General features: G+C 40.2%; 1 protein-coding gene across 8 annotated transcripts in view; it reads left to right on the forward strand.

Annotated features, from left to right (window-relative positions):
• BEGAIN (brain enriched guanylate kinase associated) overlaps positions 1 to 18,121 on the forward strand; it is a 158,906-nt gene that overhangs the window by 138,261 nt on the left and 2,524 nt on the right. For all 8 annotated transcript variants that reach the window (XM_050335616.1, XM_050335621.1, XM_050335619.1 and 5 more), the window contains 2 exons: positions 11,465 to 11,572; positions 15,228 to 15,311. In XM_050335616.1, the coding sequence (XP_050191573.1) occupies positions 11,465 to 11,572; positions 15,228 to 15,311 (192 nt within the window). The remainder of the gene's footprint in view (positions 1 to 11,464; positions 11,573 to 15,227; positions 15,312 to 18,121) is intronic.

Here is an 18,121-nt window from a genome sequence, read left to right on the forward strand (position 1 = left end):
TTACAAGATCTATATCTTGGGAGATATGGATTCAGTGCTTGCCTCTGCCAAACATTATTTTTGTGTCATTGACATAGTTACTTAAAGTAAGCTCCATTTTACCTGCTTTTAGGTATCTAAAGACTATATGTCTGAAGCATTTTTATCCTCAGCAGCTCTATCAGTCAGTGGAGAGACGCAGGCACCATTGGAGAGTTGTTCCTCCAACAGTTCTCAAAAAAAGAAAAAATCACCATGCAATGAGAAATGCCATGCTCTGAAGAAATCTCTATGCTGATTAAAGGAAGGCAGGAAGGTGACAGGCTTAGGCTTGGACAGTGACACCCTAGACATATAAATAAGGGAAGGCTTGCCTTAGCCTCTGCTCAAGAGGATATTAATATTTCTAAGCTGCTGTGAAAATGATACCCTAGAGACTTAATATTATTAGGAAATACATAAATGGTTATAATAAATGGAATCAAGAAATCACCGTGTTCAAATTTTTGCAAGGCTCCAGGGTGAAAGAAAACTGAATCTTGAGATGGCGTTGGAAAATATTTGGACTGTGAGCCAGATCTCTGAATGCCATGGAGAAATACTGAGGGTGCTGGATCCACACAGTTTCCTTAATGGCAAAAATAGCTTGAAATATCTCTTTCCCAAACAAAGGAACCCATTTTAAAGGGTTATTTTTCTGCAGCCTGGCTTTCAGGATAGCAAGAAAGTTGTGCCAGCACAGCTGATGGGGCCATGAACTTCTGTGTGGCAACAAAGGCCTTTTCAACCAGATTCACAGCTGAAAGAAAAAAAGGATTGTGGAATTATGATATAACACAGAATAGTTGAGGTAAATGACCTTCCAGCATAGCTCTGAAATGGCATAGAGGACAAAAGTGCTGATTCAAGATAGTTGATGTTATGACATGGAAGAAAGGTTGTTACATTTCTCTTCACCAAAACATAGAGTCTCTCCCATCTACACAAACTCTGGAGGGCAACAGCTAGAGCGACCATCCTGAATACCAACAAAAGGAACATACAGCTGTGAGTGTCCTATCTGCTTGTTCATAAAAACATGTCTGTCTTCTATCTTCTTTGGCTTTGATCCCAGCAATCAGATGGGAAGGAAGTGTTGCACTTCCCTTACAGTAAAACTTAATCAGTACATCAAGTGATCCATTGGACCAGGACAGTTTAACCCTCAAACACTCATAGCAGGAACAGTGGCTCTATTATGAGGATCAAACGTGGCTCTATCTAGCAACGCTTTATGTGACTACAACAGTGCAGCAAATGTCATTCCAGCTCTCTAGCACACTCCTGCCTGTCCCTCCCCCCAGGGTTTCTCAGCAATTCCAAAGAGCCACAACTAAATACAAAAAAGAACTAAAACAACACCACCCCAAACTGCATTATGAGACAGAGAAGACTTAAATAACATACTAGCAAGGTTGGAAGCAAAATCCTCTCTTTGTTCAACCCATTTGCATAATGACTCTTCACTTTTTGACACTTTTTTTTGCACTAGTTATTTAATGTAGTCATTATACTTGGTTATGGCAGTTTAAATTGGGATGCTGCCAAAAAGACACCATTTAGCAGGGTCTGTGGGGCTGGATATTTGAACAGAGCATTTTGCTTTAATGAATTTCCCCTGCTTTGCCTCGAAAAGAGCTTATATGGATTTTCTCAAAATGTTCTCAAGGATCTGGGGTTGGCTGGGGTGTGGGAAACCACCAAACTTTAATACCTTTACCAACATGAGATTTTACAAAGTAAATAGCAGAGATATATTTTAATAAAAAAGAAGAGACTAATTCACAGAGAAAAGACACTAGTACATTATGTTTATTCCCTGTACTATACTTACAATTTTTCAGGCAGCTTACCAAATCTTTCCAATCAATATCCCAATTGATGTTTCAATGTATATTAAACAGATATAAGAGGTTAGAGGAAGAAAGTATAAAGGCATACACACATTGGACATGGACATGTTTAGAAAGATCAAATTCAACAAGAGGAAGACCCCAAGATTGAACCAGAAGCCCACAGCAGAACAATAATGCAGCAATAATCCTTTGCCATCGTGGCAAGCTCTGTGGCAAAAGCAGACCTGCTGGGGGTGGCTCTGGACTGATCAGGCACCACCAAGCAGGGTGCTTGGTGCAAAATCAGTCTCTTCACTGCAAGAACAGATTTTGTGCTCTCAAGTGCAAGGATAAACCCAGCAAGGAAAATTCAGCCTTGCCACAGGAATGTGATACCACAGAGAAAACTTTTTTGAGGCAAAAGTATCTTAGCTCCCAAGAGAGCATTCAGTTGAACAGTTATTTTAGTTGAAGGGGGAAAGGGAGGGGAATTTAAGTTTTCTTCTATTAATTAACTAATAATTAATTAATAATTAAAAGAAAATGTCAAAAGGTGACAGGAAACGTGAATTTCAAAATTCCTAGAGCAACGCAAAATATTGAAGAGTAAAGTACTGTAAATAATCTAGCCTTTACTTTTTTTTTTAGTTGGTTGGGAAATTGTTCTTTCTTAGGTAGTTGACTCTAATTAGAATTCACTTTCATATTTCAAAGTTCAGAATTCCAAATTTTCCTTCCTGGACCATTTTACTTTTTCACTCAGAGAAATTAATACCTTAATACACTTTCTCTTTCCAGTCCATCTAAGTACTCCATTTAAGTAACATCCTGTCTCCAGTAATCTCTCCATTTTCACAGAAGAACCTTTGGGCCAAGAAAGTTTGAGGTTCAGGCAAGCACTCATTAGAGTGGCAGCTTCAAGTTGCAAGGCTGATGAGCCTACCTCGTGTGGCCTGCAGCAGTGGTACTTCCTTTCTACCCGTTCAGATAACCTTTTTCTTTTTGCAAAACATTTTGCTTCTTACCAGTAGCTCAGCTGAAGTCTCTGTTCCTCCCATTTCACTCTAACCACATAATTTTTCTAAATTATGTTTATGAGCTCCTAGGAAGAATTGTAAAATAAAATAATAATAAAAAAAAAAGCTATGTGCAAGGACAGACAATATAGTCTCTTCCTGAGCCAACCCAAGGGTCATACATCTGTCACTTCCTTTCATTCCATGTGTTCATCATAAGAAAGGCCTGTCACATTGGAATAATTATTCTTGCCACTTTCTTCTTTGTGTGGAAGAACTCCAATGTGACATAGATTTTTGCAGTACATTAGGCCTAAGGCAAAAGACACATGAACAACATATTTTCTCTGACCTGCCCAGAAGAGTGAGCATTTTCAAATCCTTAGTGCCATACATTTGTCTCTGAAGAATGCAGCCTTGCCTGCAACCTTGGCAGCTCAGCAACAGAAAATCACTTTAAATAAATATCTGATATACTGTAGAATAAATATAATGAATTAGTCATTGCTCCTTACCAATGTAGCAGCATTCCTGAAAGCCAGGCTCTATTAGCATTTTGAAGAGATATTGAGACAAGGATGGGTGTCCTGGGGATCACTGCAGTAGGAAGCAAAGATGAGACAGTGGTACATTATGAAGTGCAATCAGGATGCTGCCACAGCCTCTGCATACACCCCTACACATTCCTGCAGTTTTGTTTGTAACTTGACAAAGAATTACCTAATAAATTAGCTAAACATTTGGCTCTTTTCCTCTGTTTGCTTGTAAAGATGCACATTCATAAATAAACTTGTGGGTTCAGTGAGTCTGTAAGTGAATAGCTCCTTTGGATACTCATTTTACACTTAAACCAAAATAAAACAGCTATGCAAAGAAGCAAAACTAAAAATGTAATACATGTTCAGTGGTGCTCTCAAGCAATGATCAGTATCAAATCCTGCACTTCAAGGATTATGTCATGAACTGGTCTTTACAGTTTTATTATTAATTGAAAAGTCTTTCACTATTCTTACTTGTTCTTTTCATCTTATCAGTTCCCTGTTTTTATGAGCTTCTGCCCATGGGCGTAAGTGAGTATGAGTAGGGGATATTCATAGCTTGGCTCTTAACTGGCAGATAAACTCACACAGCTCCAAAGCTCCATAAACAGGCACAAATACAAACGTGTCATCTGTCATAATACCATGAAGATCTGCAGAGTGAAAACCAACACACAGTGATGCTTAAAATTGGGAAGCACTGCATAGAATACCCAGCAATACCTACAAATCTAAACCATATTTTGCTATTTTATGAGCCAACTGATAATTTATGCATATGGTCTACAGAGAAGTACTGTAAATAGAGTAGCTGTTAACTCTGAGAGTTACAGTAGAAAAAAAGGTTTGATTTCCACCACAACATTTCTTATTCTTGTTTTCTTGACATTGTTGGATATGGCCCTGGCCTAGCCATACCTACCACCACATACATTTCTATTTAAGACTTTGCATGCAAGTTCAGAGGTCTTTCAGTTCAAATACTGTACCTTACTCAGATGAGACCATGATACACCTAGGAGTGTCATGAATAACACACCTAAGTGAACTTATACCATATTCAAGGCATACTGGTTTTCTATTTTATTATAACCCGGAGATCTAATAATTATATATAAAATCATCTTTGCATAACAGTAGAAGCATTTACTTATATGGCAAATGCCAGCATTTGCTAACACAGAAATTTAAACTACCATATATCATAACAACCCCAGTTATCACAGCAGTCAAGTGAGATATGGTAGCCATACATTTTTACAGAACTCACAGAAGTACAGAGTGATTGAGGTTTGAAGGGACATCTGGATATCATCTGGTTCAAACCCCCTGCTCAAACACCTACAGCAGGTGGTCCAGGAGTCTGTCCAGATAGTTTTTTAGTATCTCCAAGGATGGAAGCTCTACGTCATCTCTGGGCAACCTTTGTCAGTGCTCAGTTACCCTCACAGTAAAAGAGTTTCCTGCTGTTCAGATGACACCACTTGTCATTTCCTGTCTTTTCCTGTCACTGGGTACCACTGAAAAGAGCCTGGCTCTGTCTTCTTTGCACCCTCCCATAAGATATTTATCCACATTTGATGAGATCCCACCCAAGCCTTGTCTTCTCTAGACTAAACAGTCCCAGCTCTCTCAATCATTCCTCAAAACAGAGATGCTCCAAACCCTTAATCATCTTCTTGGCCATTTCTTAGACTCTCTCTCCAGTATGTCCATAACTTGTACTGAGGAGCCTGAACTGGACACCGTACTCCAGGTGTGACTACAGCAGTGCAGAGAGGAAGGATCACCTCCCTTTACTTGCTGGCAATACTTCTCCTAAAGCAGCCCAGGGTTACCTTTGGCCTTCGTTGCAGCAAGGAGACACACTGATGGCTCATGTTCAACTTGGTTTCCACCAGGACCTCCCAGTCCTTTTCTGAAAAGTTGCAGTGTGTGCTGGGTGGCCCCCAGTATTCATGGGTGCATGCAGTTGTTCCTCCTGTGGTGCAGGATTTGACACTTCTCCTTGTTGAACTTCATGAAGTTCCTATCAGCCCATTTCTCCAGCCTGTCAAGGTCCCTGTGGAGTGCAGCTCAACCCTCTGCTCTACCAACCACTCCTCCCATTTTATGTCGTCTGCAACTGCTCTGTTTTGTCCTTCATAAGATGATTTCAATGCAGTTATAAAATATCACCATAAAATACACAGACTTTGTTTTGAAAGTATATCCCCGCAGCACTTGTTTGCTGACTATGATCCACAGAACAACAGTAAAATCCACTGCAGTTGCTTAGCAGATACCTTAAAGCATGTTCAGTGTTATGACTGCTGGTCTGTGGGAAAAGTACTGAGTTAACAGTGTTACACTGGTCCAAAGAAGTGGGGAATTTCTCCTGTGGAAGAGTCATGCTCCTCCTAGACAAGCAGAGTAGTGAAGAAAAAAAGGGAGCAAAAGTTCTACCTGCATTCCTCATCCAAAAACATTACTCTAAACCTTTCTCCAGGCATTCAGGATGGGATATCAGTGTCTCTTTGGTGGTATTTGTAACAGAAAAAGTCCCTCTCTCTTTCTGTCTGTCATTTGGGCATTAATTAGTAAGAGGTATTTCCAAAGGAATACAGCTGGCCACTGATGCCTTGATAGTCAGTGCTACCATTACATTATTGTCACTGTAGCACTGAAATTCTGTCCATTGATATGTTCCTAACAGGAACATCAAGAACAGATTTACTTTGCCCTGCTTGAAAAGGCTGACATTTCCACAGACCAGCACTTCTCATTTGCAGATTTGAGACTGATTTCAAAAGATCTGTACACATCTCAGAGCTCCCACAGCACAGCAGAGGTGACAGTAACCAGCTAAGTCTTGACTAATAGGCTGACACTGCTTTATAGTAGGACACCACAGTGGGTTTCTGTGGCTGGGTTTTGGTAACGGGGGCCTACAGGGGTGGCTTCTGATAGAAGCTGCCAGAAGCTTCCCCTGTCCCATGGAGCCAATGCCAGCTGGCTCCAGGATGGGCTTCCTGCCACTGGCCAAGGCTGAGCCAATCAGGAGTGATAGTAACACCTCCGTGACAATATATTTAGGAATAGAAGGTTGTGGCACGGAAAGAATTCTAGCCAGGGAAGAGCTGAGTGGGAACATGGGACTAACAGGGTAGACACCAAGGTCAGTGCAGAAGGAGGGGCAGGAGGTGCTCCAGACACCGGAGCTGTGCCCCTGCAGCCCATGGGGGACCATCGGTGTGCAGAGACCCCCCTGCAGCCCATGGAGGAGCCCGTGCTGGAGCAGGTGGGTGCATGAAGGAGGCTGTGATCCTGTGGGAGGCCCAAGATGGAGCAGGGTCCCACCCGAGTCCTGCAGCCCATGGAGAGGGAAGCCCATGCTGGATCAGGTTTTTCCTGGGTAGGACTCGTGGCCCTGTGGGGGACCCACACTGGTACAACTCATTGGTGAAGGACTGCACCCCATGGAGGAGTGACCCACGGGACAGCAGTCTGGGAAGAACTGCTACCCAAGGGATGGACTCACACTGGAGAGGTCCAAGGACTGTCTGCCGTGGCAGGGACCCCACAGGAGCAGGGGAAGGACTCCTCTCCCCGAGCAGTGGCAGAAACAACTGACCACAACCTCTGTTCCCTGTCCCCCTGCACCACTCTGGGGAGGAGGGAGAACATGGAAGGAAGGAGGGGTGGGGGGAAGGAGTTTTTAAGATTATTTTATTTCTCACTCTTTGTTTCTTATCCTGTTAGTAATAAATTTAGGTACTATTCCCACTTTGAGTCTGTTTTGCCCATGAAGGTAATCAGTAATTGACCTCTCTCAGCTGTTATCTCTACTCGTGAATCCTTAGCTGTTTGGTTTTTTTCTCTCCTCTCTCCAGTTGCAGAGGGAGAGGGAGAGAGTGGCTTTAGTGGGTACCTGGCATCCGGCTAGGGTCAACCCAATACAAATACCCTCCAGGTACTAGAAAGCAACGAAGGGAGATTGCAACATTACCAGAGAGACAGATAACTTTTAGGCTGCTCCATTTCTGCAGTAGGAATCTTTGTGGATCCACTAATTTGCAAGAAAAGTAGATCTTTTCATCTTGCTTTTGTTACTTTTCAAAATACACTTATCTATTCATTATTTCATGCTGTATCAACCTACTAAAATTATTTTCACCCCACTTAGATTACAAATTACAGATGTAGGGACTAGATGGCACCAAACACTTTTGAAAGTGACACCTTATATTTTTATGGATCTGTAAATATATTAGGGATGCTGTCACTGTGATAGATACAAATTATTTAAAAACCCTAAACAAACAACAAGGTTCCAGACAGATTATTATCATGTGGTGGCTTTGTGAAGAGCAGATATTCAATTCCTTCCTCAGATCTGAGAAAGAAGCACTGAGGCTCATCCTAAATCCAGGCTAGGAGCAAGGGCTCTGAGCACTTGGCACCCCCAGCATCAGTATCAGTGCTGTGACTGCTGTAGTCACCCAGCAGTACAAATTTGATCTGACTCAGACGTGGGCACATGATTGCAGTTCTCTTGTGTTAGTCAGACACTACAGAGCTGTATTCTTGTTTGCTGGCTGTGTCAAGGGAGGAGGCAGGGGCAAGATGCACTGAGCTGACTCAACAAAGATTTATGAACAAGGACTCACCAGCAGCTCAGCCTGTGCCATCTATAGCAATGGCATTCTGGAGTGGACTTCAGAAACCCTCGGCCCAGCTGCAAGCTGTTGGCGTATCAATAACACCATTGACTTAATTCACTACTGAGTTTTGAGAGATAGGTTGTTAGCACCTGCAGAGCAGAAAGCAGTGCCAAAAGGAGAGAGGATGGGTCATCGGCCTTATGGAAGAGCAGGAGGACCAAGCATCTATAAGCTACCACAAATAGAGGGATCTGCCAAGAGTGGTTACAAGTAAAATAAGCATTTTTATTTGTAACTCAGAATCATAGCATTGATATTATGATTCCCATGCTCCTTTCATGCCTCTCTGAGAGCTACATTTGGCACTGAAAATATGATTGTTCAACTGCAACTGGAGAGCTCAAAGTTGCAGTCCTCATAACCAGAAATCCTTTTATGCAATGATTTAGCACTGCCATACCATCTCTTCCAGATGCACTATTTTCTCCTAAGTGTGTCAGGATTAAGCCTCTGTCCTCTTGTTGCCACCACTGGACCACAATGACATTCAGCTGAAGCCCTGAGCTTTCAAAGATGGACACAGAGTGTGTGGTCAATATGATAAAGGCTTTCAGTGTTCTGTCCACCCTTAAGCTACCTCCTTTTGTCACAGTGAAACAGACTCTTTGCTCATGTCAAAAACACCAATTTCAAGAGAAAGATGTGAACATATACTGGTGGAGAAAACTGGGACTGGCCTCTCTTTCTCATTCCTCCTCCATCACAGCACTGCTGAGATGTTTATTACTTTAGTGTTCACCTGCTGACCTATAATAGTATACATTTGGACTAAGCTAAATTTTACAGTTCAACAAATATAGAATATTTTTTAAAGTCACACTTGGCCAGATGCAATGTCTGGAAAACATCAGTCCAAAATTTATCATAACTGAAATAAAATGAAAGCCTAATTTAGCCAGATTCAGCATTACTCAATGCAGGGGAAAGTACTGCTACCAAATCCTCAATCTACTGGCCTTTTATGAATTTCCTTCTGCTGAAGACTATAGATTCTTGATCAGATGTTCTTTCCTGAGCTGTAAAATAGATTGAGTCAAGTTCAATCTGGCTAAGCAAAAGCAACAGTTACTGAAATCAGAGAGATTTAGAGCAACAGGGTTCCACAAATCAGCTGTCCTAGCACTCACAACTTGTCACATAAGAGCTGATAAAATCTTCAATACAAACGGTTATTTGGAAGATTAAATCTGTACCCTGTGGACATGGATCCTTCAAAAGCATGAAATTACTTGGAAAATTGAGGGGACACATTTTTCGTAGGTACTTAGGTAGTCACTTGTCTACCTCATTACACAGCTAAATACCTCTGAAAATGTAATCTTCAGTCAATCTCTCAAAGGAGATGGATTTTTAGAGTTGCAGAGATGGCCAGGAAGTTTACAAAGTGCCTAGTTGTTTAGTTCACAGTAAAGTAGATGAGAGTTAAGGGTCTCATATAAAACCATGTCAATCTGCCTAACTAAGAAATACAGCCCCTAAGATCATGTGTCTTGTCAAAATCAGTAAGGTTGGACCTCTTGCAAGCTCTCAAAGCTACGCTTTGGCTTTCTGTGAGGTAGTCCCCAGGCAGCCAGCAGGAGTGCCTGATCACTGGGAACAAGGAGGGGAGAGGTGCCAAGCCTGAACCAGCCTCCAGACACAGCTGGACTGTCAGAACAGAGGTCTGGCAACAGCAGGGAACAGACAGTCCATGAAAAACCTGACATTAAAATAGGCCAGTCCAGACCTTCACAGAGACACTTCAGTCTTATCTGCACTGTTTAAAGAAAGCTGTGGGTTTGCTTAGACCATTTGAGAAGGTGTTTTTCTTTAAATAGCAACTTCGGATGAGAGCTGCCGCTTCCAATTTAATCACCCTTCTTTAATACAGCCTCGTGCTTTGCAGCTGGATAATTAACCTTGATATTCATTCGGACTTCAAAACACACAATTCCCATTGCTGTCAATTAGCTGACAATGTCGAGTATATGTTGATAGAAGATTTTTGTGTGACCCTGGCAATATGGCTTTTGGGAAATTTCAGTCCTGCACAACTAACTCTAACAATTTTAGAATGGGGAGTGACATTCACAGAATCTCAGAATGGTTGAGGTTGGAAGGGACCACTGGAGATCAACTAGTCCAGCCTCCCCACTCAGGGAGGGTCTCCTGGAGCACTTTACTCAGGATTGTATCCGGGCAGATTTTTATTATCTCCAGGGAAGGTGACTCCTCAACCTCTCTGGGCACCCTATTCCAGTACCCAGGCACTCTCACAGCAAAGAATTTCTTCCTCATATTCACGTGAACTTCCTGTGTTCCAGTTTCTGCCCTTTGCCTCTTGTCTGATTGCTCAGCACCACTGAGATCATGAATTTTCAATAGGATTGAGCTCACTAGACAAAAGAGATGTACATTAGGGTTTATCCTACTTCCTGCTCTTATGGCAGTGAAACTTTCTAAAAGATCCTTCAGAAAATTTTGAAACTGTTTTGTTATCCTGGTCTTGTACAGCTCTGAGCACATGGAAGATGCCTCAGAGCATTCAGAAACTACCATACTTTTTAACACTAAGCTACAGCTGGAGGCAGGGTTATAAATGATTTTTACACAACAATCTTTGATACACAAGGCTGTACAATAAACACTGCAGTATGAAAATGGGACAAAGTATGAGAAGGGCCAGTGGCACTTTATTTTTCCCACTGATTTCTTTGCATTTACAATAAAGACTTACAGCCTACTCGTAACAAGATTAAATAAGTGGGCAGAAAGAAGTTTGAATCAGACTGTTTTCCTGATATCCCACAGTGGGTCACATTCTACTAATGAATGTTAACCCTGCAATCAGGCAAACATTCACCTTGAGAAACGAACAACCTTAATCAGGGCTCTTAAAGCAGCCAGAACAGTCAACAGCTGAAATGAAATTGGCTCAAACACAACTGTTTTTCTTTTTAAATATTGTTCTTCCTCTCCTATGAGAATGGGAGGTAATAGCATAAGTGAAACATTCTTGTACCAAATGCCAAGAGCACCTTCAGTCCCTTCCAGGTTAGAAACCCTGTCCTGTGACTAAGAAGGAATAGCTGATGCTCAATTGAATGCTTTTGCACAGGCTAACTACAGCCTTTTGTGAAGATTCCTAATGTGAACCCAATTTGATCTTCATAATTTCAAAGGAGTTTACCCCATCTGCTAAGTAAAAACAACCAAAAAAAATTGAGGAGAAAAAAAAGAAAAGGGAAAAAAAAAAAAGAAATATCAGTCTGTTGTGCTTTCCCCTGGATTGGAGAATGACATCAACCTTTGGGCCTTTATCTGAAATATTCTGACAGTATCAAAAAACACTTACTACTCCATTTTCTACACAGGGTCAACATTATGAAGAGGAAAAACGGGCTTTGAGCCACGAAATAATTGCACTCAATAATCACTTAATAGAGGCCAAGGTGACGATAGATAAGTTGTCAGAAGACAATGTAAGTATTTAATTATGGATATATCTTGATACTATATTTAGAAATAAATTAGGTCTTGCACTTCCCATGAAATTATAGAATAATTTGTTATTGTTTATGTAAAATGTAACTTGTCACATTAACAGTTAAAATTTGTTTGTGTGTTTGTTCCCATCATTTTGTAAATTCAGCTCTCCTTATGCTATGAAGTTGTGGTGAGATAAAAAACTTATATTTTTTTCCTTATGTTTAACCTGAAACTGGTGGAAAAATATTCTAAGAAATGGTAATATTCCCACACTGATTTTGCCATCAGTACAGCAAACTGGTGCAAGTACATGCTCAGAGCTATTGCAGGGACACATGTATGGAGTGAGGACTCCTCGTAAGGATTTTAGGCACAGTGTGAAGCCATGCATTTCCTGCAGTTCCTCTGATCTTTTGGTCTTTACTCACCAAAATGGGATGCCCAGCACAAGTGAGCTCTACTAGCAGAAGGTAGGATTGACCCAACCTAGTGTAATAAATAAAATAAAGATCAAAAACTCAGATCATTGCACAGAGGAGGAGACAGGTTTTCCCCAGCAGTCATTAATGTGGAACAATTTACCTATCTTTATGTGGAACAAAACAGGGAACAACTCTGGCAATTTTCACTCTGCATCTCATTAAACACTGCTGAAAACTGGCATGCGTACTGCAGCTGGCAACAAAGCTCATTAATCCTTCCCGGAACAAACCTCCAAAGACAGCAAAGAAAGGAAGATTGTAGGCATTTAGTTCATTATTGTGCCATTCCTTCGACATTTAATAAAAAATTCATCTTCAGAAGACATGTTTCTTTTAGCACTTATTTTCTCAGTATCTTACATTCAATCTTTCCAATATTTCATATGAACTCTGAATCACAGCAGGGAGCATTTGATCCCATTAAAATGCCTGTTGATATGAATTGTGCCTGTGCAATTAAAAAATCTCCAACAGAAACAGAGAGTTCATAATCTGACCCTTTACTTTTACAAAAGGTGAGTTGAAAGAACAGTTATTACATAGCTCTGACAGCTGTAACTAACAGAACATGGTAAATGTAATTGGCCACATTTAGGTTTTAGAAGCACAGGTATACATCCAGACTAATTCAGCTGCAATCAGTGGAGTTATTTCAAAGTTAAAATAGAGATGGAAAAATATTATAAAACTCTCCCTGTAAGTATGCATGCATTTACACTACTTCATGGAGTCATGTCTGAACCCACATTTGAAGTGTTTTCAATTATCATAGTTTCACTCTGAACATTACAGTGTGGTCCAAAGGCCTCAAATAATAGTATCACTTCTTCAGACTTGAGGTTAGTTTGCAGACAAAATTCTGCCGTTGCAGGACTCAAGGAAATGGCATGAATCTGAGTCAGGGGAGGTTTAGTTTGGATGTCAGGAAAAGGTTTTTCACCCAGAGGGCGGTTGGGCACTGGAACAGGCTCCCCAGGGCAGTGGTCACAGCACCAAGCCCGACAGAGTTCAAGAAGCATTTGGACAACGCTCTAAGGCATACTGTGTGACTCTTGGGGATAGTCCTGCACAAGGTAATAATAAAACTAATAAAAGTAAAGGTTAAATTCCAAATTAAAAAAAAACTAACAACTATGAAACAAACCGCTAGTATTATACCTAATAAGTAGAGACAGGGATAAACTGAAGAATCCAGCATGGAGACAATATGTTTTTGTCTTGGCAGTCTTTCTTCCTTCAATTATATTTCCTCTCATTCTTCTGACAGAAATGTAAAATGATGCTTTTGATGCAAAAACATGTTTTAAATTATGGGAAACACTTCTGGCATTAATAGCTGAATATTGTTCTACTGCCACAGGCGTGGCTAGTTTCCATTCAGGCAAACATTAAAGGAGAGAAAGTCACTCCTGTCACATGGCATGGCCCAGCACGTTGAGAACAAAGTACACGTGGCACATGTAACTCACATGTAATTTTTCTGTAGTAATTTTTAAAGCTGCTAAAAATAAAGTGTCAGAAATGCTTTTTGTACTCTCCATGACAACCACTTCACAGAAACAGGCACACAGCTTTTGAAGAAAGGACTAGATTTTGGAGTGATACCATTTTTGTGTGCCTAGTAATGCCACATAGGACTTGGAGTGCCTGTCTGTGCTACACATTGTGCAGCAGTATATTTTTGGTTTCATGTGCATTTAACATGTCAAAATCACACTCACATGCAACAGATTTTGCTTCCAAATTGAATTATTGAGTTCTTATAGGAATGAAAATAGTGTGTACTAATATAAAATTTAAGACCCCCATAATTTAATATGTCTCCCCAGTTTGTTTCAGGTAGAAGTGGTATGTATAAAAGCTCACACAGACACAGAAAAAATCCACAAACCAAGAGCATCTAAAGGCCCTTGAATATGAAAATATAATGAACTAATGATCGTAGGAAAACTATCCCCATTCCTCATGGGCTCACAGGAACATTTTGTTGCATCTGTTATTACAGAATACCTTAAAACAATATTTCTAAACAGAGGGAATTTTCTTTTCATAGAATATGTCTTTCTCAGTTTCTTAAAAACCAAATGGAGCAGTAAAAATTGGCAGGCAATAAAACTATAACATTAAGACCAGAGAAAATCCAAGTTATTTCAGTGTTCAACACCTTTTTTCTATAAGCATGTTCTAATTTTTACAGTTTAACACAGCCTAGTGCCCATAGTACCTTTATGCTTTGTATATCTCATCTCTGCCCACCTATAAGTTCAGCTTCTCATTAAAAGCTCTGTTTTTAATGCAACTACATGAGGAAAAACAACATACAACTCTTACCTTAGGGACCCAAAGATACTGGTTGAAGGATACAGTTACACATCCATGTGTGCTAAATTAAATTAGGTAAAGGGCAAATCTGTGTACTGAATTTTCCCATTAAATAGGCTGTGGGAGCCATTCAATACAAAGACTGTATAAGCAGCTTGCTTAAATTCTCTCCTTCCCTGTGTGGAATTCTCATGGTAATTTCTTGCCCAATGAAAATATTCTGTTCTGGACCATCAAATATTTGCAGTGAGATTTAATGTATTTCTATAGCTGCATTCTGCAAGATATTAAAGGAGCCAGGAACCAGAAAGAAAGTATCATAAGGAGAGAGAGGTTCTCTTCTTAAAAAAAAAAAAAAAACCAACATAATGTATATTTCTGTAATTAATTCTCCTACAGTCTCATAAAATATTTTATCACCTTCTGCGGTAGTATTTAAGTGCTGATCTTGATAATACTCAGTGGAAATTGCCTGTTCTGGAATTTTCTTTTTTGTTTAAAAGATCACGTTTCTTTTAGCCTTCACAGTACCATGCATGTTAACAGCATAAAGTCCAATTCCTAATGGTAAGTATCCATGTTCTGAAATGCAGATTGCTGTTCTGGTGTAACAGTTCTCAACAAATTTTATTCTTAGCAATTTCATCAGCCCTCACAGAACAAAGGGGCAAATATCTCTGGATCATGGAAGAAACACAGCATCTTGATGATTTAAATGTTAGAATATGCTCCAAATATGCCCAAAGTCAATTTTTAAAAGATTTTTCAGACACGGGAGAAAGGCTGAAAGCCACAAGCTCTTTTCAAGTTTTAAATAAGAGGCTATTTTTTGGTTTTTTTCTAGGAGCTCTATAGGAAGGACTGCAACTTAGCTGCTCAGTTGCTCCAGTGCAGCAAGAATTACGACAGGGCACATAAACTCTCAGAGGTAATGTGACCAAACTTCTTCAATATTCAAAGAAATAAATATTGTATGGAAAACAGGTTATTTTGCATGTATCAATTCCAGAACTTGTTTGCCCTTAAGGTTTTTATCTCCCCACACCCTGCCTTTAAACCACAGGAGAGCTGGAGCACCTGCTATCATTCTGTGCAGCCTAGGGAGGTGCTTACAAAATCAGAGTCAGTGATGGTACTTGAACATACTCTCTTCCCCAAAACCTCTCCTATCCAGTAGAATGAGCCTGCACTGATTGCCTGAAGAACAAAGGTTTTAGCAAAACCAAAAAGCTGCGAACTCTAGAATGCAAAAGGCTGGGGAGAAGCAGTGGGGTGAGAGCAGGGAAATGACAAGCTACAGGCGTCAGAGATTCTGATATAATCAATTTTCCTCCTGGAGCTATTTTCCAGTCCAGCTAGTTTCCAAACCTGAATTTTAAAATGGACTGACAGAACAAATACCTTTTTCTAAAGAAACCAGAGCACCGAAGATTGATTTCCAAGGTGTAAACTTTAATTAATAATCCTTGCTTCCAAGGAAACTAGGCTTGAGGAACAGGCTTCTTAAAGGGGAGGTAAATATTATCTTAGTGAACCAGACTGTCTTAAGGGATGCAGGCCCTGCACAAAGCAATAGCACCTTCCTCACGTATATTGCTTCAGTGAAGGTCATAGGGAATAGCCTTTCCTTCATGAGTCCCGTCAGGTCAACATTCCCCCAGATGGTCTCCCTTTTGCAATTCTGCAATGTAATAATACAAAATTAAACGTGCAAAATTAAACGTATAAACCATTTCTAAGTCAGTAGATGGCTTCAGTGCACTAAACAACCCTGCTAAATAAAGATGGAGAAAGACTCCTCTGTCAAATGGGTAATGATTTTCCGGAACGGAGACAGATATTCCATGTTAAGCATCATCTTGGTTATTTTTTCCTATTATCTGACTTCCCTTAGCAAATCATATCCAGGAATTATCATGACATTGCTAACATCTGAAAGCACCCTACTTGTTAGCAGTAATTAGGACCTTGAAAGTACTAGGTGGTTCACTTGCAGAGAACTATCACAAATGTGGGGTCTCCCCACAATTTCCCAGACTGTCAAACACTCAATTAAATAGGCAGTCTCCACTCATAAGTCCAAGTATTTATTAATTTAGCAAGTGTGAATGCACTGTCACAGCCCATAAATTCCTTACAAATGCAAATATTGCCTGATAAAGTATTGTATGCTATCCAGAAACCTAAACTGGAGTACAATATAGTAATGTGACTGCAGTATCATGTTAGTAATTTCAGTTTCCAATGCAATACCCAGAAAATAATGTTCTTCCTCTTAACACATTTCATAATGCTGTATATAAAATAGGTCAAACAGTCATGCTACAGGATACTGTAGCTGCCCCATACAGCACTTTCACATTAAATTAACTGTATTTCTTTTCCTTGTTTCTGTGGCAATTTACAACAGGCCTATTTTACAACCTGTTTATTCAATCTCTGTTGCATCTGTACTTACTGTGAATAATACTGCTGTCTGCCAGCAGACTGGCAATATCATATTCTTTATTTCCAATGGAAGACATATGAGCTAATTAGCAACATAATGATTAATCCAAAATATCCTGGAAGGTTCTGTTGGTTGAAATAACACTCACCCTATTTCACATAACGAGAATACCATTTCACTACATACCATGTTTTGAACACACTGAGTTTGGGGGATTAAACCAGCTTTAAAAACTTTCCAGTGAAGCTAAAAGAGGAGCTCCATATCTTATACAATGTGAGACCGGGACAAGGAGCAGGCATTGTAAATTTCCTTTGCCAAAAATAAAGTGAAAGGGGATAACTTCAGTTATTTGTAGGGTTCTTTCCTCTAGAGAAACAAAGGTAAGGAGGCAATGAGGTCATAAGGCTAACCGCTGTTTATTTTGTAAAGAGGAACTTGATTTCTAGTTATAAAAAGACTGCAGAGTAAATCAGAGTTCAGCCAAGTATTCATGGGATAAATTCCTAGGTATATATATATATCTCAAAGGAGATATCATAATCACAAACTCAAAACTTATTCCAAACTTGAGTTCTTCTGATTTCCAGCAAGAAATCTGAGGGACAACCATCACGCAGCTCTCTGTCTCATATTGTTGTCAGATCATTGATAGAGATCTGAAATGAGCAAGGCAGATAGAATTTGATGGGAAAGCATGTGTAGTGATACTTCAGTAGGCATTACCTACCAGATTTTTGGATTGCGTCAAGGACTGTGGTCTCTCTATCTCTTCTGGTCCTCATGACAGAATGGCAGGTGGGACCACCCACAGAGCTGATCCTGACTTTCTAAAAAAAAAAAAAAAAAAAAAAATGTGATGTCTTATGCATAACAGACACTGATTAATTCTGTCATGGGAATCATAATGTAAATTCATGTAAGAACATGTTGAGGCTTGTGTGGACGGTTGATCTGACAAGCAGTGTCCGACTGATGGGGCAAGGAAGCTGGTTTGATTTGCTTCTTCCCAGCACAGGAACACTCCTGTCACAGTAGCCAGTACCACTTTAAGTGTCAGTGAAGCCAGCTCCTCCATCTCTTCAAACAGCATTGTTTATCAAATGTGAAGCCGCAGAGCAGAAGCCAATTTGGCACTGGGTTAGAGGCAAGATGAGCCTGAAGAAAGGCAAAAGAAGAACAGAAAAGATCTGATCTCTTCCTCCTCTTTTTTCACACCCCCTCCAGAGACCTCTGCACACCCGTAATCCAACTGCAAATTTCACTCAGGCAGGGCAGTCTGGAAGTAT

This window comes from Myiozetetes cayanensis, unplaced genomic scaffold (assembly GCF_022539395.1).
Source record: "Myiozetetes cayanensis isolate MyiCay16 unplaced genomic scaffold, myiCay2020 scf6-25, whole genome shotgun sequence".
Taxonomy (NCBI): domain Eukaryota; kingdom Metazoa; phylum Chordata; class Aves; order Passeriformes; family Tyrannidae; genus Myiozetetes; species Myiozetetes cayanensis.